At 49.5% G+C, this 25,231-nt stretch overlaps 1 protein-coding gene across 1 annotated transcript in view; it reads right to left on the bottom strand.

The window, feature by feature from the left end:
* The window catches only part of MNAT1 (MNAT1 component of CDK activating kinase), a 213,285-nt gene that overhangs the window by 151,952 nt on the left and 36,102 nt on the right, over positions 1–25,231 (bottom strand). The window contains exon 3 of the mRNA XM_060262868.1: positions 2,490–2,642. Coding sequence (XP_060118851.1) covers positions 2,490–2,642 — 153 coding nt within the window. The remainder of the gene's footprint in view (positions 1–2,489; positions 2,643–25,231) is intronic.

Genomic DNA, 25,231 nt, shown 5'->3' with positions numbered 1-25,231 from the left:
TTGCACATACAATTATCTACTTAATAATAATAATAATAATAACAATAATAATTTTTAATTTATATCCTGCCCTCCCCACCGAAGCAGGCTCAGGGCGGCTGCTTGTACCAATCCAGCAAGTGGAAGGTTTTAGGGTTTTGTTTTTTTAAAAAAAATAAATATGTTCTTAAACCCAGAAACCTGTTAAATACAAACATTTCTGCATTAATTGCTACACACATTTTGACCGCTAGATTGCTGTCTGTGGCTTCCTCTTCACAAAATAGATCTCCATCAACTTTTTATATCTTTTTAGGACTAACATGGTTAGTCCTAAACAGCGGGGCTTTTTCTTGAGCAGGGACGCACAGGGATGCAGTTCCGGCTGGCTTGGTGTCAGGGGGTGTGGCCTAATAGGCATATGAATTCCTGTTGGGCTTTTTCTATAAAAAGCCCTATGTGGAACAATGGTGGCATCCGGGGGTGTGGCCTAATATTCAAATGAGTTCCTACTGGGCTTCTTCTACCAAAAAAGCCCTGACTACCAAACTGAAGAACAGACAATAAGATTGCTACATGCTGACAAATCAGCCATTTTACAGAGCAAGTTGTATTCTGTTTGTTGTAGAACAAACGGGTAAAAAGATAATTCTGAATCCCAGAGCCAGGAGGGGGAAGGCCTCGGCTTCTGTGCCCTGTTGTTGGCCCTCCAGAAAACTAGCTGGCCGCTGGGTGAGACAAGATGCTGGACTAGATGGACCACTGGTCTGATCCAGCAGGGCTCTTCTGAAGGCCTCAGCCTCTGTGCCCCGTTGTTGGCCCTCCAGAGAAACTGAGTGGCCCACGGCATGCTGGACTAGATGGACTGATCCAGCAGGGCTCTTCTTATGTTCTTATAATTGATATTTATTTACTTGCTTCATTTCGACTCTGCCTTTCTCCCCAGTGGGAAGCCAAAGCAGTTTACATCATTCTCTTTCCCCCCCCCATTTTATCCTCACAACTATCCTGTGATATAGGTGTGGCTGAGAGTGGGGATGTGAACCTGGGTCTCTCAGATCCGAGGCTGCCACTCTAACCACTGCGCTATGCTGCCTGAGAAGGTCAGGGAGAGCTCCCACTCTTCTGGCTTTCTGTAAGCGACGCAAAAATGAACTATTTAATACGGCTTTTCTACGCAGGCAATAGGGTAGCACTGTACAATAATGACAAATAAATAAACGCACACTTCTCTCTGTTTGTATCCATTAAATGACAGTACACAATAGACTTCGTAGATCAGGATATCTAAAATAAGGAAGTTCTCTATACTGCTTTAAATGATCCCTTGCTGAAAAACAGGTCAAACTAATCCCCTCAAGAACAGGAGTTGCCCAGTAATTAATTTTTTTTTTTTTGGAATGAGGTGCTTTCACAAATAGAAATAATAGTCGGAATACAAAGCAATAGAAACCCAGAAACTGTCCTTCTTGAAGTAAGTCAAATGAAGAAGTTAGATAAAACAAAACAAGTCATAGTGTCAACATTATTAGCAATTGCTAAGGAAGAAATTGCATGTAAATGGAGACAGAAAAAAGGGTCCAGATTGGAGGAATGGTATAGGGTTGCAAAGTCCAATTCAAGAAATATCTGGGGACTTTGGGGGCGGAGCCAGGAGACTTTGGGGGTGGAGCCAGGAGCAAGGGTGTGACAAGCACAATTGAATTCCAAAGGGAGTTCTGGCCATCACATTTAAAGGGACCGCACACCTTTTTAAATGTCTTCCTTCCATAGGAAATAATGAAACATAGGGGAACCTTCTTTGCGGGCTCATAGAATTGGACCCCCTGGTCCAATCTTTTTGAAACTTGGGGGGTATTTTGGGGAGAGGCACTGGATGCTATACTGAAAATTTGGCACCTCTATCTCAAAAGACAGACCCACCCCAGAGCCCCAGATACCTGTGGATAAATTCTCCATTATTTCCTACGGGAATAGGTCTCCATAGGGAGTAATAGAGTTCCCAGCAGACATTTCCTTCCCCTCCCCCACTTTCTGATGACCCTGAAGCAGGGGGGGCCCTCTAAACCAGGGGATACCCTGCCCCCAACTGGGGATTGGCAACCCTAGAATGGTATAACACTATTTGGAATCGTTTTGTGTTGTATAAATTAGATCTCTCTTCAGGGTTACAAAATTGAGTTACTTATCCGAAAAAATTTCAGTCTGCTTTCCAATAGCTCAGTTTCTTCAAGAGAGAGAAATTCTGTCATCTAATCTTTTTTTCAGGAGCTTATATATATTTTTTAAAGGATAAATTGCTTTTAAACGATAACAGATGAAAGAACAATGAACAGGGGAATAACGGGGCATCGAATTAAAGGAAAAGAAATTTTGCTTAGGGTTCTAGATTGGTTGCAATTTCGTTTCATATTTTATATTATCCTTTGTGTGACTAACGTTTCAAATAAAACCTGGGAGGCGGGGGAAAGAACAGGGAAACCCAGGCCTGTCTCCTCCTCGGCACTCACATTTTCAACACCTTCTTCCGGATTTCCACCTCCTTGTCAACGGCTGGGTCCTCAAAGAGTTGCACTCTGAAGTTGCTCTTCCGCAAGGGGGTGCCGCATTCTTGGCAGTTCCCGGCCCCCCGGACAAACAGCAGCTCCACGCAGCTCTCGCATCTGAAAAAGAAAATGGAGGCTGTAAAAAAAAAAGACTCATCGCAATAGAACGAACCCAACATGGCTGCACGTCTGAAGCAAAGAAGGAAACTGACCATACTGGATGGAAGTGATTGCAAGCGACAGCATTTAAATTTTAAAATGTTTTTTTGGAAGGTATGGTTTTATGCTTCTTTAACATATTCACAGGTGTTACCTCACAGAGTGTCTGTTGACACCTCACAGGGTGTCTGTTGTGGGGGAGGAAGATAAAGGAGATTGTGAGCCGCTCTGAGACTCTTCGGAGTGGAGGGTGGGATATAAATCCAATATCTTCATCTACCTCACAGGGTGTCTGTTGTGGGGGAGGGGAAGGTAAAGGAGATTGAGAGCCGCTCTGAGACTCTTCGGAGTGGAGGGCGGGATATAAATCCAATATCTTCATGTACCTCACAGGTTGTCTGTTGTGGGGGAGGAAGGTAAAGGAGATTGTGAGCCGCTCTGAGACTCTTCGGAGTGGAGGGTGGGATATAAATCCAATATCTTCTTCTTCTTATGACAAATGTATTATGTATGGTTTATTATTTTCATTTTATGTACAGCTCGTAGAAGCAAGTGTGAAACATGGGACAAAGTACGACCGCGTCGCGTATTATTCTTGGGGCCTTGCCAGGGTTGCCAAGTCCAATTCAAGAAATATCTGGGGACTTTGGGGGTGGAGCAAGGAGACTTTGGGGGTGGATCCAGGAGACATTAGGAGCGAAGCCAGGAGCAAGGGTGTGACAAGCATAATAGAACTCCAAAGGGAGTTCTGGCTATCACATTTAAAGGGATGGCACACCTTTTAAATTCCTTCCTTCCCTAGGAAATAATGAAGGATAGGGGCACCTTCTTTTGGGGCTCATAGAATTGGACCTCCTGGTCCAATCTTTTTGAAACTTGGGGGGTATTTTGGGGAGAGGAATTAGATGCTATACTGAAAATTTGGTGCCTCTACCCCAAAAAACAGCCTCCCCAGACCTCCAGGTACCCGCGGATCAATTCTCCATGATTTTCTATGGGAATAAATCTCCATAGGGAATAACAGAGTTCCCAGCAGACATTTCCCTCCCCTCCCCCCGCTTTCTGACGACCCTGAAGCGGGGGGAGGGCCTCCAAACCGGGGGATCCCCTGCCCCCACCTGGGAATTGGCAACCCTAGGCCTTGCTGTACTGAAAACGTCAACATTAGGAAGAACTTCCTGACAGAACGATTCCTTGGTGGAACAGGCTTCCTTGGGAGGTGGTGGGCTTTCCTTCCTTGGAGGTTTTTAAACAGAGGCTAGAAGGCCATTTGACAGCAATGAAGATCCTGTGAATTTAGGGGGAGGTATTTGTGAGTTTCCTGCATTGTGCAGGGGGTTGGACTAGATGACCCTGGAGGTCCCTCCCATGATTCTATGATTCTGTTCTATGATCTGGAACACTGGTCTCCGTGAGGAACTTTACATAAGAACATAAGAGAAGCCATGTTGGATCAGGCCAACAGCCCATCCAGTCCAACACTCTGTGTCACACAGTGGCAAAAAATTTTATATACACACAAACTGTGGCTAATAGTCACTGATGGACCTGTGTTCCATATTTTTATCTAACCCCCTCTTGAAGGTGGCTATACTTGTGGCCGCCACCACCTCCTGTGGCAGTGAATTCCACATGTTAATCACCCTTTGGGTGAAGAAGTACTTCCTTTTGTCCGTTTTAACCTGACTGCTCAGCAATTTCATCGAATGCCCACGAGTTCTTGTATTGTGGGAAAGGGAGAAAAGTTCTTCTTTCTCTACTTTCTCCATCCCATGCATTATCTTGTAAACCTCTATCATGTCACCCCGCAGTCGACGTTTCTCCAAGCTAAAGAGTCCCAAGCGTTTCAACCTTTCTTCACAGGGAAAGTGCTCCAGCCCTTTAATCATTCTAGTTGCCCTTTTCTGGACTTTCTCCAATGCTATAATATCCTTTTTGAGGTGCGGTGACCAGAACTGCACACAGTACTCCAAATGAGACCGCACCATCGATTTATACAGGGGCATTATGATACTGGCTGATTTGTTTTCAATTCCCTTCCTAATAATTCCCATTATTACCACTGGAATAGTCACCTGCACCCATCTGATAAGAATACACAGGCAATTATTTTTTCTAAGTGACTTTGGGTGAGGGGGTTGGCGTATATATATGTGTGTGTGTATATGTGTGTGTGTGTGTGTGTATGTGTGTGTGTATATATATGTACACGCACACATATATTGGCCACTGTGTGACACAGAGTGTTGGACTGGATGGGCCATTGGCCTGACCCAACATGGCTTCTCTTATGTTCTTATGTGTGACACAAGAGTGTTGGACTGGATAGGCCACTGGCCTGATCCAACATGGCTTCTCTTATGTTCTTATGTGTGACACAAGAGTGTTGGACTGGATAGGCCACTGGCCTGACCCAACATGGCTTCTCTTATGTTCTTATGTGTGACACAGAGTGGTGGACTGGATAGGCCACTGGCTTGATCCAACATGGCTTCTCTTATGTTCTTATGTGTGACACAGCGTGTTGGACCGGATGGGCCATTGGCCTGACCCAACATGGCTTCTCTTATGTTCTTATGTGTGACACAGAGTATTGGATTGGATGGGCCATTGGCCTGATCCAAAATGGCTTCTCTTATGTTCTTATGTGTGACACAGAGTGTTGGACTGGATGGGCTATTGGCCTGACCCAACATGGCTTCTCTTATGTTCTTATGTGTGACACAGAGTGTTGGACTGGATGGGCCATTGGCCTGACCCAACATGGCTTCTCTTATGTTCTTGTGTGACACAGAGTGTTGGACTGGATGGGCCATTGGCCTGACACAACATGGCTTCTCTTATGTTCTTATGTGTGACACAGAGTGTTGGACTGGATGGGCCACTGGCCTAATCCAACATGGCTTCTCTTATGTTCTTATATGTGACACAAAGTGTTGGACTGGATGGGCCATTGGCCTAATCCAACATGGCTTCTCTTATGTTCTTATGTGTGACACAGAGTGTTGGACTGGATGGGCTATTGGCCTGACCCAACATGGCTTCTCTTATGTTCTTGTGTGACACAGAGTGTTGGACTGGATGGGCCATTGGCCTGACCCAACATGGCTTCTCTTATGTTCTTATGTGTGACACAGAGTGTTGGACTGGATGGGCCACTGGCTTGATCCAACATGGCTTGTCTTATGTTCTTATGCTCCTTTGTTGCATCATTTGTAAATATTATGTTGTTGAGTATTAGCGAACTGTTTTGGAACTGCATAATTTTGTAGTAAATTTGTTTCTACCATTGGAGGCTGGTCTTTGTGGAGGTTTATGTAACCTTTTTTCCCACCCCAACTGGGGACTGGCAACCCTACTTCCCACACACTTCCCTCCTTCGCTTCCACTGCAGCCACACTGCTCAGCTTGTCTGTGGTTCTATGGGTGTGGAGCCGAAATACAAGGGAAACATTTGTTGATTGTTTAGCTGAGGCAAGCCCTACCTGAGCAACAAGCATGGCGTAATTTCTCCTCGTGCTGCTTACAGTACTCTATGGACAGAACAAATAGTGACAACTCCATTGTTGACTAAACTCTCCCAACCCTGAAAGAACCAAGGACTGAGAAAACCGGTTGGCCTCAGTCGCTTGGATTTCAGCAACAGAGCCGGTTCCGTCTAGGGAAGCTCTCTGAGAAGGTGGGCTCGGCCCAAGGTCACGGTTCCTCTGAGGGTTCTAATTATGGGAAGCGTTTTGTAGAGCGACGGTTTGGTGCAGTAGTTAAGAACAGAGGACTGGAATCTAGACATCCTTGTTTGATTCCCCACTGCTCCTCCACATGAAGCCTGCGTGTGACCTTGGGCCAGCCACGGTTCTCTTAAAGCTCTCTCCGACCCACCTAACTCACAAGGCAACTATTTTGTGTGTGTGGGGGGGGGTGTCTTTGTATTTTCAGTGTGTGTGTGTATGTGAGCGTGCACTTGCACATGGCTGTCATGGTGACCTCTGGTGACAGACCCTTACTGAGGGCCTGGAGGATATTCAGAGAGGTGGCTAAATAAAGCCTACCCCTGCCTCCCCCACTTGGTATTCCAAGGAGGTCTCCTGTCCAACTACTAGCCAGAGTTGACCCTGCTTAATTTATGATGAGATCAGGGTTGCTGGGCTATTCAGGTCAGGGCACTGACAAGGCAACTGTTGTAGGGAGAAGGGAAGTCCATTGTTAGCCACTCTGAGACTCCTTCAGGTAGAGAAAAATGGGGTATAAACCCTACTTCTTTCCTAGGCCTTCTCACATAAAGAGAGACAGCCACACAGGCACAAAAGCTGTCCCTCTCTTCTGCTGCGATATGTTATGAGCCCTGACGAGGAGGAGCTGGAAGGGTTAACAGATCTGGAAGAGTTGCCAGCCAGTTCCTCAGCTGAACAAACAGCAGCTGGCCCATCAATCACTCTCCAGGACCAATGTCAGCTGGTGACAATCAATCTCCTCCAAGCTCTCCTCCTCCTATCTCAAGAGTTCAAAGCAGGCTCCGGAAAGAGCTTTCAGAGCGAAGACATGAGGCACGCCAAAGTTTCAGATCTCTCAGCCCTGAGTTCTAGCAGAGTCACTGCCATCCAGGAAGCAGGCTGATAGAGACTCCCATATAAGTTCCACTCAGGACCTCGTAACCTTGTGGAAGCAACAAGTCTATTCTCTGGCTCACATCCACGTTCCTTCCTGATCCTGACCTGCTTGATTTCTTTGGCACCCTGACCTTGTGGCTTTTGGACATTGACTTCTGATTCCGGTTTGTGATTCTGCATTGGTGACTTGGCTCCTGCTTGACTTCCTGGACTTTGACCTTGGACTGGCTTTGGACTCCTGCCTGCCTGCACCCTGAGAATGTGACAGATTGCTTCCACCCACACACTCACTCCACAAGATGGATGAGGAGGCAAGCGGAGGCTCTGGGCAGTTAGCAGCTTTGCTCACTCAGGTACAGCACCTCACTCAAATGGTGGCTCACCTGCAACAGCAGCAGCAAGCCATTGTCGCTGCCCCACGCAAGTGCCTGGTGCTTCCCCCAGAGAAGTTCACTGGGAAGAGGGAGGAGTTTCCTGCATTCCTGGCACAGTGCAAACTGTATATTGAATGATGTGCCAGAGACTTCCCCAACGACAAGACCAAGGTATGCTTCAATGTGAGCCTCCTAAAGAGGCAGGCAGCTCAATGGGCTACCCCCTTGCTTCTAGCCCCATCGCCCCTGCTGAGTGACTACCAGAGCTTTCTGGATCATATGGCGGGAGCCTTTGCTAACCCCCAGCAAGCAGTCACCGCCAATCGGAAGATCCGGACCCTGATGCAGGGTAGGGACTCGGTTTCTCAGTACTCCACCGAGTTCAAGCTTTTGGCCCAAGACCTGGCCTGGAATGAGGTTGCCATCATGGACAAGTACATGGAGGGGCTGGCTGACGAAGTCCTTGATGAGCTGGCATGAGTAGACCAAGCGGACATGCTGCAAGGCCTAATCACGCTGTGTCTCCGCATCGATGGCCGCCTGGAAAGCCGCTGCCAAGCGCAAAGCAGCGCCCGTCCCTCTCAGCTGTTCTGCCGCCTAGCAAAGGTGACAACCCCAATGCACACCAGTCCCGAGACTGACGACCCCAAGCCCATCCAACTCGGGGCTGCACGGCCGCAGCTCACCCCCGAGGAAAAAGCATGGCACCGCTCCAGAATCTTTGCCTGTATTGTGGAGCACTTCTCCTCCGGCTACCCCACAAAGGGTACCCAGCCCAGTACCGTGCAACCGCTGCCAGTAAAAGACCAGACCCAAGTCTGAGTGGACCCCCCCAACTTGGAGCACCTAGCCGGGTCCCCTGAACCCTACGTTACCGGCCAGGGCCCATTACTCGTACCGGTCACACTCGGCTTGCCGGACAGGTGCTGGCTGTTCGTCTACGCCATGGTTGACTCCAGGGCCGCCCACTGCTTCGTCGGCATGGCCTTTGTGAAGCAACACCAGACAGGACAAAGACACCCCGACCCTGGTCGAAGCCATCAATGGGCGCGTCCTCCACTCTGGTCCGGTGACTCAGGAGACCCACCTGGTCACGCTCCAGATCCAGCACCATCACGAGCAAGTACAATTCAATGTTGCTCGCATGACCTGCTTTCCCCTCATTCTGGGACTCTCCTGGCTCATAAAGCACAACCCCCTCGTGGACTGGGCACAGGGAAAGCTGAGCTTCAAGGACCCTTGTCCTCACCAAGCCCAGTTGGCCACCCTGGCCGCTGCCACCCCAGCTGCTGGTCCTCTACTTCCCCCGGCCTACACAGACTTTGCCAATGTCTTTGAGGAAAAGGGGGCCGACCAGCTCCCCCCGCACTGGCCTTATGACTGCGCCATCAATTTGGTACCAGGAGCACCCCTGCCTATGGGGCAGCTCTACCCCATGTCCGAACCGGAGCTAGCAGCCCTGCAGGACTTCCTCACCAAAAACCTGGAACGGGGTTTCATCCGGCCATCCACGTCCTCGCTGTCCACCCCTGTTCTCTTTGTCAAGAAGAAAGGCGTTGAGTTCTGGCCCTGCAATGACTACGGGGCCCTGAACAAAATCACCATCCAGGACCGCTACCCTTTGCCACTGATCCCAGAACTACTGGATCGCCTAAAGGGGGCCCAGGTCTAGACCAAGCTGGACCTCCAGGGCACGTACAACTTGGTGTGGATCCGCGCAGGAGACGAATGGGAGACGGCTTTCGGGACCCGCTATGGCCAGTACGAGTGTCTCGTGATGCCCTTCGGCCTGACCAACGCCCCCACTGTCTTCCAAAGGCTGATGGACGACATCTTCCATGACCTGCTCGACCGCTTTGTGATCATTTATTTAGATGACATTTTAATTTACTCCCAAAGCCCTGCCCAGCATGCAGGGCACGTCCGCCAGCTCCTGCAACGCCTGCGCGAGCATGGTCTCCATGCCGAGCTAGAGAATTGTGCCTTCGACTTAACAGCAGTCGAGTTCCTTGGCCACATCGTCTCACCCCATGGGACTCGGATGGACCCGAACAAAGTCAAGGCGGTCCTGACCTGGCAGATGCCGCAGAAGCGCAAGGACGTACATGGCTTTTCCAATTATTGCCGCCAGTTCATCCCTGCCTATGCCGACGTAACCATGCCTCTGACCCAACTCCTCCGGCCCAAAGAGCCATTTCACTGGACTCCAGAGGCAGACCATGCCTTCACCACCCTGAAAACCTGCTTCACCACCAAGCCGCTCCTGCGTTACCCAGACCCACAGCTCTCATTCACAGTAGAGACCAATGCCTCCAGCTTGGCCCTCGGCGCAGTGCTATCCCAGCGGGAGGACCCCTCCCAGCCGCTACAACCCTGCGCATACTACTCATGGCAGCTGACGCCCACAGAGCGCAACTGCCAGCCAGTTCCTCAGCTGAACAAACAGCAGTTGGCCCATCAATCACTCTCCAGGTACCAGTGTCAGCTGTTGACGATCAATCTCCTCCAAGCTCTCCTCGTTCCATCTGGGAGCAGGAACTCCTGGCCATTAAGACCTCCTTCGAGGTTTGGACGTATCACCTTGAAGGCGCCCCCCCGCCCCCCCCCCCCCCGTCCAGGTCCTGACTGGCCACCGGAACCTGGAGCATCTACAGACTTATTTTCTCAGTTTGACTTCCAGATCACTTACATCCCGCAGAACCAGAACTGGAAAGCGGACGCCCTCTCCCGAAAACTGGAGTACGCTGTGCCTCTAACGGAGGAGACCCCAACTGGGCTCATCCTTGCACCCTCGGTCTTCGCTCCCACCACGACTTGCCCGACCTTGGCTGCAGACATCCAGGCCAGCCAGGTCCAAGATCCCTGGCCTCCTGGAAGTGCAAGATGGCCCGGCCAGGGACCTCTCTACCCACAAATGTCTCCTCCTGCATCGTGGACACCTATAAGTGCCTCCGGGGCCCCTCCGGGCCGACATGCTCCGTCTGACCCACGACTCCCCTCCTGCAGGGCACTTCAACCAACACAAGAACCTGCACCTGCTCACACAAGAGTTCTGGTGGCCTCGCATCCGTGCCGACGTGGCCCACTACGTCAGATCCTGCCAACAGTCCAAGGATGTACCGGCCGAGGTCTGCCAACGGTCCAAGGATGTACCGGCCGAGTCCCCAGGGCTTTTGCATCTACCCCCGCCTGCAGGACCCTGGGACATCATTTCCCAGGACTTTATTACCGAGCTCCCCATGTCCAAGGGACACACTTGCATCCTGGTGATGGTGGACCTCTTCACCAAGATGGTTCGCTTTGTTCCAGGTCCCAAGCAGCCCACAGCTCCTGAAACAGCCCAGCTCTACCTCCAGCACGTCTTTCGCCTGCACGGGCTCCCGGCACACCTGATATCAGACCGAGGCCCCCAGTTCATCTCCTGATTCTGGCAAGCCCTGCGCTCCAACTTAGGCACCCAGGTGCATTTGTCCTCAGCATACCATCCCCAAACAGATGGGCAGACCGAACGCACCAACGCCACGCTGGAACAATACCTGTGTTGTTACACCAGCTACCAGCAGGATGACTGGGCCGCCTTGCTACCCCTGGCCGAGTTTGCCTACAACAACGCCGTACATGTGTCCATGAACAGACCTCATTTGTAGCCACCTATGGGTACCACCCTCGCTTCTTCCCCGCAGTCCTGCCCACCACAGCAGTCCCTGCTGCTGATGCACACCTGCAGGAACTCCGGGCTCTGCAGGACTTGCTCCGAGAGCAGCTCCAACAGGCTAAAGAGGCCTACAGGACAGCTGCCGACTGAAAGCAACAGGTGGGGCCCCCACTGAAGCCTGGGAAACACTTCTGGCTCTCCACCCATTACCTGCGTTGACCTGGCCGGTCTCACAAGCTGGACCTTCACTTCGGGGGGCCTTACCTGATCACGGACCAAATCAGCCCCGTTGCTTTCCAGCTACAGCTGCCGGTCACCCTCCTCATCCACCCGGTCTTCCGCTGGTCCCTCCTTGTTCCTGCTACACCATTGGATCCCATCCGACCACTGCCTCCAGAGCTGCCTCCTCCTGTCCTGGTTGATTACGAGGAGGAATACGAAGTCCACCAACTTCTGGACTCCTGAATCCACTGCGGGGACCTCCAGTACCTCATGGATTGGGAAGGCTATGGCTCCGAGGACCGTTCATGGGAACCCGCGGACAACTTACACCCCTGACCTCGTGCAGCAGTTCCACACGGCCTACCCTAACCAGCCTGGCCCATCTGTGGGGGGGGGGAGGTCCTGTGGGGGGGATAATGTCATGAGCCCTGACAAGGAGGAGCTGGAAGGGTTAACAGACCTGGAAGAGTTGGCAGCCTGTTCCTCAGCTGAACAAACAGCAGCTAGCTCATCAATCACTCTCCAGGCACTAGTGTCAGCTGTTGACGATCAATCTCCTCCAAGCTCTCCTCCTCCCATCTCAAGAGTTCGAAGCAGGCTCTGGAAAGAACTTTCAGAGCGAAGACATGAGGCACGCCGATGCTTCAGATCTTTCAGCCCTGAGTTCTAGCAGAGTCGCTGCCACCCAGGAAGCAGGCTGATTGAGACTCCCATATAGCTCCCACCCAGGACCTGGTAACCTTGTGGAAGCAACAAGTCTATTCTCTGGCTTGCATCCACGCTCCTTCCTGATTTCTGATCCTGACGTACTTGATTTCCTTGGCAACCTGACCTTTTGGCTTTTGGACATGGACTTCTGATTCCGGTTTGTGATTCTGCATTGGAGACTTGGCTCCTGCTTGACTTCCTGGACTTTGACCTTGGACTGGCTTTGGACTCCTGCCTGCCTGCACCCTGAGAACATGACACGATATAAATATATCCACAGGGATATAAATAAGGCCCCTTTTCAACAATAGGAAACGATCGTAACAGGTGTCCCTCGCCACTCTTGTAGCAGAATGACACATTCTAAACCAAGCGGGGCTTTCACATGCGCTCGGACTTGACATGACACAAAACAGGTGCACCACCCCCCAAAAAAATCCTGTACCTGAGGCAGTGCCCAGCACTGCCCTTCTGACCCCCTGAAGACATTTTATTGACTTTATTTTAAACATTTAATATGCCACCTTTCCACTCATATATTTTATTTATTTACTTCATTTCTACCTCACCTTTCTCCTCAGCGGGAACCCATTCTTACATCATTCTCCTGTCCTCCATTATATTCTCACCAAAAGCCTGTAAAATAGGTTAGGCCGAGAGAATGTGACCGGAGCAAGGACACCTTGTGAGTTTCCATGCTACTAGTGGCAATTCAAACCCGGGTCTCTCAGATGCTAGTCTTTAACCCCCACACTACACTGACTCCAAGGGTCCACCAAGAAGAAGACAAAGAAGACACTGCATTTGTATCCCGCCCACCACTCTGAAACTCAGAGCGGCTCACAATCTCCTTTACCTTCCTCCCCCACAACAAGCACCCTGTGAGGTAGGTGGGACTGAGAGAGCTCTCCCAGAAGCTGCCCTTTCAAGGACAGCTCTGCATGAGCTATAGCTGACTCAAGGCCTTTCCCGCAGTTGCAAGTAGAGGAGTGGGGAATCAAACCCAGTTCTCCCAGATAAGACTTAACCACTACACCAAACTGGCAGTGAACATCAAGGTTTTAAAACATTTAAAACTCAGCTCCTCTGTTTCTGTGCATTAGCTCTGTCTTACCTCAAAAAAAAAAATCTACTAGCCTACAAAAAGAGCCGGCGTGGCATAGAGGTTAAGAGCGCTGGACTCTGATCTGGAGAACTGGGTTTGATTTCCCACTCCTCCTCCACAGGAAGCTGTTGGATGACCTTCGGCCAGTTCCAGTTCTCTCAGAACTCTCTCAGCCCCACCTGCCTCACAGGGTGCCTGTTGTGGGGAAAGGAAAAGAAAGGTGATTTCAAGCCCCTTTCAGACTCCTAAGGATAGAGAAAAGCAGGGTATAAAAACCTACTCTTCTTCAAAGTCTGAGCAGCCCATCTATCCACATGTACCTATATTAGTCACCTGCAGTACATCTACTGTCTACGTGACAGAAATCAAACAGCGGCCACATCAATACTGTTGAATCAGGTGCCACGACAAATTCCTGAAGCAATACCTGGAGGCAACTCAGGGTAGGATGAGGGCCAATAAACTAGAAGAAGAAGACTGATTGATTGAAGAAGACTGATAGAATGATTAAAGGGCTGGAACACTTTCCCTATGAAGAAAGGTTGAAATGCTTGGGGCTCTTTAGCTTGGAGAAACGTCGACTGCGGGGTGACATGATAGAGGTTTACAAGATAATGCCTGGGATGGAGAAAGTAGAGAAAGAAGTACTTTTCTCCCTTTCTCACAATACAAGAACTCGTGGGCATTCGATGAAATTGCTGAGCAGCCAGGTTAAAACGGATAAAATGAAGTACTTCTTCACCAAAGGGTGATTAAAATGTGGAATTCACTGCCACAGAAGGTGGTGGTGGCGGCCACAAGCACAGCCACCTTCAAGAGGGGTTTAGATAAAAATATGGAGCAGAGGTCCATCAGTGGCTATTAGCCACAGTGTGTGTGTATGTATAAAATTTTTTGCCACTGTGTGACACAGAGTGTTGGACTGGATGGGCCATTGGCCTGATCCAACATGGCTTCTCTTATGTTCTTATGTTCTTAAGACTGCAGATTTATACCCTGCTCTTCTCTCTGAATCAGAGACTCAGAGCGGCTTACAATCTCCTATGTCTTCCTCCCCAACAACAGACACCCTGTGAGGTGGGTGGGGCTGAGAGAGCTCTGACAGAAGCTGCCCTTTCAAGGACAGCTCTGCGAGGGCTATGGCTGACCCAAGGCCATTCCAGCAGCTGCAAGTGGAGGAGTGGGGAATTAAACTGGAGAGACAGTTTGGTATAGTGGTTAAGTGTGTGGACTCTTATCTGGGAGAACGGGGTTTGATTCCCCACTCCCCCACTTGCACCTGCTAGCATGGCCTTGGGTCAGCCATAGCTCTGGCAGAGGTTGTCCTTGAAAGGGCAGCTGCTGTGAGAGCCCTCTCCAGTCCCACCCACCTCACAGGGTGTCTGTTGTGGGGGAGGAAGGTAAAGGAGATTGTGATCCGCTCTGAGACTCTTCGGAGTGGAGGGCGGGATATAAATCCAATACCTTCATCTACCTCACAAGGTGTCTGTTGTGGGGGAGGGAGATAAAGGAGATTGTGAGCCGCTCTGAGACTCTTCGGAGTGGAGGGCGGGATATAAATCCAATATCTTCTTCTCCTTCCCTCCTTCCTTCCTTCCTTCCTTCCTTCCTTCCTTCCTTCCTTCCTTCCTTCCTTCCTGTCTTGTGGCTCTCAGACATCTGATGTTTATTCTATGTTGCTCTTACGTTAAACGAGTTTGGCCACCCTTGATATAGAAGTTGGTCATTCCCTCAACTCTACCAACGTTGCTAGTTTATTATATTATAAACGAACAGCCTCGTGGCAGTTAACTGGTCCAAGAGCACATAGATGTTAATCTTTATTAAAGGAGTGGAGTCTCCTATATCCACAAGCTGGTGTTTTTGGTCGCTGGAGCATCGTTTGTTTCTCCAGGCAACCAATCCCAGAAAACTGTCAAGTTTGCGGACAAGGGTTATTGCTTTAACATGTACTCTGGTGTTATCCAAAAAAATGAGGGAACAAACACTCAGAATAGCATTTCTGAAGTCTCCTCAAAATGCTGAATTGCAGCTAAGTTGCCATCCAAATATTTAGGTTGAGCACGGAAAGCCGTGCGCTCGGCATGTGGAAGACATTGGCCATTCCCTCTTTCACATTCCTGGCTTGAAACATCAAGTCTAGCTAGCTTTGTACAGTTGTCTCATGAGAAGAAGAAGGACGACTGCAGATTTATACCCCGCCCTTCTCTCTGAATCAGAGACTCAGATCGGCTTCCAATCTCCTATATCTTCTCCCTCCACAACAGACATCCTGTGAGGTGGCTGGGGCTGAGAGGGCTCTCACAGGAGCTGCCCTTTCAAGGACAACCTCTGCCAGGGCTATGGCTAACCCAAGGCCATTCCAGCAGCTGCAAGTGGAGGAGTGGGGAATCAAACCCGGTTCTCCCAGATAAGAGTCCGCACAATTAACCACTACACCAAACTGGCTCTCAGGAAGGAAGGAGACTGCGGATTTATACCCCGTCCTTCTCTCTGAATCAGAGTCTCAGAGCGGCTTACATTCTCCTATATCTTCCTCCCCCACAACAGACACCCTGCGAGGTGGGTGGGGCTGAGAGAGCTCTCTCAGCAGCTGCCCTTTCAAGGACAACTCTTGCGAAAGCCATGGCTAACCCAAGGCCATTCCAGCAGCTGCAAGTGGAGGAGTGGGGAATCAAACCCAGTTCTCCCAGATAAGAGTCCGCACACTTAACCGCCCTGAGCCATTCGTGGGAAGGGAGGGATATAAATCTCAAATAAATAAATCTCAATAAATACACCAAACTGGCGAGGGAGGGAGGGAGGAAGGAAGGAAGGAGATGCTGACCTTTGACTTGGTCATAAGAACTTAAGAACATAAGAGAAGCCACGTCGGATCAGGCCAGTGGCCCATCCAGTCCAACACTCTGTGTCACACAGTGGCCAAAACCCAGGTGCCATCAGGAGGTTCACCAGCAGGGTCAGAACTCCAGAAGTCCTCCCACTGTTGCCTCACTACAACGTGCTGCTCGGTGCTCAGCTGGCACTTTCCACCCCCAATTCTCTTGGTCTGCTGCCCACGGTCCCGGCCTTGACCTCAGGGAGACCCTCATTTTGTTTCCTTGCCTTCCTGTCACATGGCTCGGATGTCATATCCTTGCGGCTAAGTGGGCCCCAAGTCTGGGAAGCCGACGACTATCGCTCAAGTTCAGCGAGAGGCACCGCGAAGTCTTGACAGTGAGCAAACCAGAGAGGTAAATGTCTTTTGAGTGTTTATACATATCCACCCTACAACTATTTGAAAAGAAACCGCTGGTACGTAAGAAAAATAAGACTTGCACAATAGGTGCGCCGTGCCAGGTTAAACACAGCGTTTACCCAAGGCGCAAGAAAGGCCACTTGAAAATCCATTAGCGTGCTGGGCAAATAGATACACTCGCACGCTTGCAGGGGGAGAGACATCATCTTTCAGTACATCTCTCCGGCTTGGGAAAGAGAGAGCCAGCAGCAGGCGGCCACTTTTGAAAACGAACCGAGGGAATGGCCCCAAAAAGACCTGCCCTTTCATCCCCGACACATCTCCCGACGTTCTGCTGAAACGCAGCCCGACGCTGATCGCCACTTACGCCAATGGGCACCAAGACAAACACAGGCTTGAGAAAGAGGCCCGTTTGACAACCAAGAATGCTGTTCCCAGCAGATGGCCAACTCCTTGTGTAACTTCCTGGCTGGCAAGAAAGACTCAGCCAGTTTCCCTGCCTCTCTGTGTAAGGCTCAAGAGCCCTACGGCTGTTTACTTATTTCGCCCGCACCACATGAGAAAACACTTTTGGCTCCCAAAGTCACCGATTTTAGTTTCAAAAGGAAAGGAAATCCATAACACTCATGACTCTCTAACTCTTTTTTTTTTTTCCTGGAGGGGGGAGAGAGATTTTGCAGGCCTGGACTTGTCTGCAAGCAAACACAGACCCAAAGCTAAAAGGTGTGTCTGCATTTACCTTTCTCAGTTCCCCAAAGCAATCACCTCTGGTTCTGGTCCTGGTTCTTCCTTCTCTGCATCTGTTTGGTGTACTGTAGGGGTCCCCAACCGCCGGTCCGTGGCCTGTTAGTAACCGGGCCGTGAGTTGTGTAATTATTTCATTATATATTACAATGCAGTAATAATAAGAAGTCAACGATGACATTGGATTTATATCCTGCCCTCCACCCTGAATCTCAAAGTCTCAGAGCGGCTCACAATCCTTTATCTTCCACCCCCAAAACAGACACCCTGTGAGGTAGGCGGGGCTGAGAGAACTCTCACACAAGCTGTCCTTTTCAAGGACAACTGTGCTAGAGCTATGGCTGACCCAAGGCCATTCCAGTAACTGCAAGTGGAGAAATGGGGAATCAAGCCTGGTTCTCCCAGATAAGAGTCCGCACTTTTAACCACTACACCAAAATAAAGTGCACAATTGTATCATCCCGAAACCATCCCCACCCCACAACCCGGTCCATGGAAAAATTGTCTTCCACAAAACTGGTCCCCGGTGCCAAAAAAGGTGGGGACCGCTGGTGTAGTGGTTAAGTGCGTAGAATCTTATCTGGGAGATCCGGGTTTGATTTCCCCACTCCTCCACATGCACCTACTGGTGTGACCTTGGGTCAGCCACAAGTTCTCTCAGGGCTGTTCTGCTCAAGGGCAGTTCTGGGAGAGCTCTCTTAGCCCCACCTACCTCACAAGGTGTCTGTTGTGGGGAGGGGAAGGGGAAAAGGAGATTTGTAAGCTGCTTCTGAGACTCCTTACAGGGCCTACTGGAAGCTCCAGAAGGATTGGCTACATCAGGGGTGTGTGGCCTAATATGCAAAGGAGGTCCTGCTAGAATTCCTTACAGGGCTCTTTGTACAGGGCCTACTGGAAGCTCCAGGAGGATTGGCTACATCAGGGGTGTGTGGCCTAATATGCAAAGGAGGTCCTGCTAGAATTCCTTACAGGGCTCTTTGTACAGGGCCTACTGGAAGCTCCAGGAGGATTGGCTACATCAGGGGTGTGTGGCCTAATATGCAAAGGAGGTCCTGCTACAAAAAAAAAAAAAGCCCTGATGGTCAGTATTGTTTTACTCAGACAGGCAGCGGCTCTCTGAAATCTCAGGCACGGGTCTTTCAAATCACCTACTGCCTGGTCCTTTTCACTGGAGATGCCGAGGATTGAACCTGGAACCTTCGGCATTCCAAGCAGAGGCTCTTCCGCTGAGACATGGCTCCTCCCACTGTGGCTCCTCCCTCCTCCTCTGCTGAGACGTGGCCTGAGGGACAGCATCCCACACCACACACTCCAATTAAAAATCCTCTAAATCAAAAGGAAATTGAGACAGAGAAAGGCAGCCATGAAGGACCTAGAAAAAAATTCTTATGGGCAGGGCTTTTTTTGTAGCAGGAACTCCTTTGCATATTAGGCCACACCCCCGTGATGTAACCAATCCTGGAGCTTACAGTAGGCCCTGGAATAAGAGCCCTGTAAGGAATTCTAGCAGGACCTCCTTTGCATATTAGGTCACACCCCCGGAGGTAGCCAATCCCCCTAGAGCTTGCAGTGGGCCCTGTACTGAGAGCCCTGTAAGGAATTCTAGCAGGACCTCCTTTGCATATTAGGCCACACACCCCTGGTGTAGCCAATCCCCCTGGAGCTTACAGTAGGCCCTGCATGAAGAGCCCTGTAACCTCTTGGAGGATTGGTTACATCAGGGGGTGTGGCCTAATAAGCAAAGGAGCTCCTGCTACAAAAATAGCCCGGGGTAAGGGCATGTTGCTGGTGACCAAGATCAAGTTAATTTGTCCTACAGTATTCCCCCCTGCTATGTATGTGGAAGTTGGACAATGAAGAATGTGGTGCTAGAGGGGAGTTTTACAACTACCCTGGGCCATCAAAAAGACAAAAGATCTGTGGTCAGGATGAGCAACACCTTCTAGCAAGAGGGGATTGGATAAGCATATGGTGCAGAAGTCCATCAGTGGCTATTAGCCACAGCGTATTGTTGGAATTCTCTGTCTGGGGCAGGGATGCTCTGTATTCCTGTGCTTGGGGAGGGGCACAGTGGAAGAACTTCTAGCTCAACTGGTGGACCTCTAGATGGCACTTGGGTGTTTTGGCCACTGTGTTCTTATGTGTGACACAGAGTGTTGGACTGGATGGGCCATTGGCCTGATCCAACACGGCTTCTCTTATGTTCTTATGTGTGACACAGAGTGTTGGACTGGATGGGCCACTGGCCTGATCCAACATGGCTTCTCTTATGTTTTTATGTGTGGCACAGAGTGTTGGACTGGATGGGCCACTGGCCTGATCCAACATGGCTTCTCTTATGTTCTTATGTGTGACACAGAGTGTTGGACTGGATGGGCCACTGGCCTGATCCAACATGGCTTCTCTTATGTTCTTATGTGTGGCACAGAGTGTTGGACTGGATGGGCCACTGCCTGATCCAACATGGCTTCTCTGATGTTCTTATGTGTGACACAGAGTGTTGGACTGGATGGGCCACTGCCTGATCCAACATGGCTTCTCTTATGTTCTTATGTGACACAGAGTGTTGGACTGGATGGGCCATTGGCCTGTAGCTGTTCTCAGCCCAGCAAAACCAAGCCTACCCAGAAGTTTTCTACAGCGTTCAGAAGGATCACATAATCCAGGGGTGTCAAACATGCAGCCTGGGGGCCAAATCAGGCCCCCAGAGGGCTCCTATCAGGCCCCTAAGCAACTGGCTGCTGGCTGCTTCCTTCTCCCTCTCTGTTGCTTCCTTCGGCACCTCAGCTTGCTTTGCCAGGTTTGCTCAATTGCCCAGGAGCTACAGAGCAAAGCCTCAATTCTCCCCATTGGTTGACACTCCTTCCCCTCCTGGTCCCCTGGGGAGAGAAGGAAAGAGCCAGAGCTTCCTTTGCCCAGTTCCCTGGATCCCAAAGAATAAATACAAAGAAAGCACCTTAAAGAGCAACAAGTGCTAACATTTTAAGCATGTTTTACTTTAAGGGGTTTTTTTAGTCATATTTGTCTGTGTCCTTTAAAAAGTTTACATCTCTGCTAAAGGTAAAGGTAGTCCCCTGTGCAAGCACCAGTCATTTTTTACTCTGGGGTGACGTTGCTTTCACAACGTTTTCACGGCAGACTTTTTAAGGGGTGGTTTGCCATTGCCTTCCCCAGTCATCTACACTTTCCCCCCAGCAAGCTGGGTCCTCATTTGACCCACCTCGGAAGGATGAAAGGCTAAGTCAATTGGAGCCGGCTACCTGAACCAGCTTCCGCTGGGATCGAACTCAGGCCGTGAGCAGAGGGCTCCGACTGCAGTACTGCAGCTTTACCACTCTGCGCCACGGAGCTCTTATATCTCTGCTACCTAATCCTAAACAGATACACACATGGCCCGGCCTGACATAGCCTGGCTCGACAAGGTCTCATTTATGTCAGATTCGGCCCTCATAACAAACGAGACTGATACCCCTGACATAATCTCTTCCAGTATATTGGCACAAAGTGAAGTCCTCAAGCGGGCGGAGGTTACAAGCATCGAGGCATTGCTGTTGAAGACGCAGCTGTGCTGGGCAGGGCATATCTCCAGGATGGAAAACCACCGCCTTCCCAAGATTGCCCTGCATGGCGAACTTTCCACCGGCCATCGAAATAGAGGGGCACCAAAGAAGAGGTACAAGGACTCCTTGAAGAAATCCCTTGGCACCTGTCGCATCAACCATCACCAGTGGTCTGACCTAGCCTCAGATCGCAAAGCATGGAGGCACACCATCCACCAGGCTGTCTCTTCCTTTGAGAATGCACGCATAGCTGGTCTTGAGGACAAAAGGAGATCAAGAAAGAATCGCACTGCTACAGCACCAACCCCAAATCAGACTTTTCCCTGCAGCCACTGTGGCCGGACCTGCCTGTCCCGCATTGGTCTTGTCAGCCACCAGCGAGCCTGCAGCAGACGTGGACTATTGCACCCTTCTTAAATCTTCGTTCGCGAAGTCAAGCCGAGAGAGAGGGAGAGATATTGGCATAAAGTGACTGATCTCCCTACAAGTCCCTACTTTGGCTACAGCCCAGATGGGGCCGCACGGCCTGAATCCCCCTGCCCCTGACACCCAATAAGTCACCAGTTCAAGACCAGCTGGGGGCTCAGCTTCCCACAGATACCCCACCATTTTTTGTATAAACCTCATCATTTCACCAGTTTACCAAGGGCAGTGACGGCGGAAATAAGGAGGGTGGGGGTGGAATTACTGCAAAGGCCACACCAGCAATTAGGTCCAATCTTTTTATTTTTAATATTTGATACATCACATAATAGCTTATAAGTGCTTCAATAAAGAATTAATGACTACGATTATCAGGGTTATAAAGGGACACTAAGTTATTGTCTAATAGAACGACAGAGTGAGCCCAGGAAAACTGTTTCTGAACTCCCCTGCACATGAACACACAAACTTGCCTTATACTGAATCAGACCTCCGGCCCATCAAAGTCAGTATTGTCTACTGGTAGCAGTTCTCTGTCGACCTCAGTATTGTCTGCTCAGACCGGCCGCTGCTCTACAGGGTCTCAGGCAGAGGTCTTTCTCATTACCTCCTGCCTGGCACTTTTAACTGGAGATGCCGGGGATTGAACCTGGGACCTTCTGCATGCCAAGCAGATGCTTTACCCCTGAGCCACAGCCCTTTCTTTGTCCTGAGCCACAAGAGTGAACTCAATGCAGGAAGGTCTATGCAGAAAACTCCAGGAACCATGAGGTGATTGATCTCAGAGGTTGAATTATTTCAAAATGAAACTATATATTTCCGTATTTACAAAATTTATATCCTGCCCCTCTGCCCCCACAAGGACCAGCGGGTCGACTAACATATTATAACATACATGATAAAAGTATATTTTAAGACCGTTTCAAACCAACCCACCCAGACGAAAAGCACAAACCATTAAAAGAACTAAATCAAAGTTAACATGCGTGTAAAAGACATAAAAACAAAAACGAAACAAATGGAACCAAAAGAAATCTTTGACTGCTGGTGGCGGAGGGCAAAAGGAAGGGACAGGTGAGTCTCTCTGGGGAGAGACTTCCAGAGTTTGGTGCCGTGACCAAGAAGGCCCTGCATAATCTTAGAAAGCAAGAGCAACTGAAACAAAGCCTTCAAAGACGACTGTAGGTTCATATGTGAGCAGGCGGTTCTTCAGGCATGTTCATCTCAAACTCTTGTGTACAGCTTTGAAGGTCAACACCAGCAGCTTGAATTGTGGGGAGGGACGGTGGCTCAGTGGTAGAGCATCTGCTTGGGAAGCAGAAGGTCCCAGGTTCAACCCCTGGCATCTCCAAAAAAGGGTCCAGGCAAATAGGTGTGAAAAAACCTCAGCTTGAGACCCTGGAGAGCCACTGCCAGTCTGAGAAGACAATACTGACTTTGATGGACCAAGGGTCTGATTCAGTATAAGGCAGCTTCATATGTTCATATGTGCCCAAAGCAAATTGGGAGCCAGTGTAGATGGCCCAAGACTGGAGTGATAAGGTAACTAAAACCGTATTTCTTGACTTTGTTTATTAAAAAGGGATTGGAAAAAAATGACTGCTGGTATACATCTAAGCAGGACTTTTTTTGAACAGGAAGGTAAGAAGAACATAAGAAAAGCCATCTTGGATCAGGCCAATGGCCCATCCAGTCCAACACTCTGTGTCACACATAAGAACATCAGAGAAGTCATGTTGGATCAGGCCAATGGCCCATCCAGTCCAACACTCTGTGTCACACAGTGGCCCAACCCCCCCCCCCCCCAAAACCCAAGTGCCATCAGGAGGTTCACAAGTGGGTCTAGAAGCCCTTCCACTTTGCCCCCCCCCCCCCAAGCACCAAGAATACAGAGCATCATTACCCCAGACAGTTCCAATAATATGCTTTGGCTAATAGCCACTGATGGACTTCTGCTCCATATTTTTATCCAATCCCCTCTTGAAGCTGGCTATGCTTGTAGCCACCACCACCTCCTGTGGCAGTGAATTCCACATGTTAATCACCCTTTGGGTGAAGAAGTACTTCCTTTTATCTGTTTTAACCCGACTGCTCAGCAATTTCATCGAATGCCCACAAGTTCTTGTATTGTGAGAAAGGGAGAAAAGGACTTCTTTCTCTACTTTCTCCATCCCATGCATAATCTGGTAAACCTCTATCATGTCACCCCGCAGTCGACGTTCCTCCAAGCTAAAGAGCCCCAAGCGGTTTAACCTTTCTTCATAGGGAAAGTGTTCCAACCCTTTAATCATTCTAGTTGCCCTTTTCTGGACTTTTTCCAATGCTACAATAACCTTTTTGAAGTGCGGTGACCAGAATTGTACACAGTATTCCAAATGAGACCACACGATCGATTTATACAGGGGCATTATGATACTGGCTGATTTGTTTTCAATTCCCTTCCTAATAATTCTCAGCATGGCGTTGGCCTTTTTTATTGCAATCGGGCACTGTCTTGACATTTTCAGTGAGTTATCTACCACGACCCCAAGATCTCTCTCTTGCTCAGTCTCTGCCAGTTCACACTCCATCAACTTGTATTTGTAGCTGGGATTCTTGGCCCCAATGTGCATTACTTTGCACTTGTCCATATTGAACCTCATCTGCCACATTGATGCCCACTCACCCAGCCTCAACAGATCCTTTTGGAGTGCCTCACAATCCTCTCTGATTCTCACCACCCTGAACTATTTAGTGTCATCTGCAGACTTAGCCACTTCACTGCTTACTCCCAACTCCAAATCATTAATGAACAAGTTAAAGAGCATGGGACCCAGTATCGAGCCCTGCGGCACCCCACTGCTTACCGTCCTACACTGCGAAGACTGCCCATTTATACTCACTTTCTGCTTCCTATTAATTAGCCAGTTTTTGATCCACAAGAGGACCTGTCCTTTTACTCCATGACTCTCGAACTTGCTAAGGAACCTTTGATGAGGAACTTCATCAAAAGCTTTCTGGAAGTCAAGGTAAACAACATCTATTGGGTCCCCTTTGTCCACATGTTTGTTCACCCCCTCAAAGAAATCTAAAGGGTTAGTGAGGCAAGATCTTCCCTTACAGAACCCATGCTTAGTCTTCCTCAATAACTTGTGTTCATCAATGTGCCTACTCATTCTGTCCTTGATAATGGTTTCTACCAACTTTCCCGGTATTGAAGTCAGACTGACTGGCCTATAATTTCCCGGATCTCCTCTGGAACCCTTTTTAAAGATGGGGGTGACATTTGCTACCTTCCAGTCCTCAGGAACAGAGGCAGATTTCAATGAAAGATTACATATTTTTGTCAGGAGATCCACAAGTTCATCTTTGAGTTCTTTCAGAACTCTTGGATGTATGCCATCTGGACCTGGTGACTTATTAGTTTTTAATTTGCAGTTTTAAACGCAGTTCTGGCTGGCTTGGTGCCAGAAGTCAAGGTAAACAACATTAGGGGTGTGGCCTAATATGCAAATGAGTTCCTGCTGGGCTTTTTCTACCCCCAAAAAGCCCTACATTCAAGGATATTTAAGGAAGGGCTCCAACAGATTTAACAGAAGAAGATAGAAGAAGAAGATATTGGATTTATATCCCACCCTCCACTCCGAAGAGTCTCAGAGCGGCTCACAATCTCCTTTACCTTCCTCCCCCACAACAGACACCCTGTGAGGTGGGTGGGGCTGGAGAGGGCTCTCATAGCAGCTGCCCTTTCAAGGACAACTCACCGAGAGCTATGGCTGACCCAAGGCCATTCCAGCAGGTGCAAGTGGAGGAGTGGGGAATCAAGCCCGGTTCTCCCAGATAAGAGTCCGCACACTTAACCACTACACCAAACTGGCTCTCCAAATCATTTCTGCTTCCTATTATTGTAATACAATAATAATACAATAGCT

This window comes from Heteronotia binoei, chromosome 21, assembly GCF_032191835.1.
Source record: "Heteronotia binoei isolate CCM8104 ecotype False Entrance Well chromosome 21, APGP_CSIRO_Hbin_v1, whole genome shotgun sequence".
NCBI classification, from domain to species: Eukaryota; Metazoa; Chordata; class Lepidosauria; order Squamata; family Gekkonidae; genus Heteronotia; species Heteronotia binoei.
Note: the sequence above shows the minus strand (reverse complement) of the source record. Positions and strands in the feature narration are given on the sequence as shown.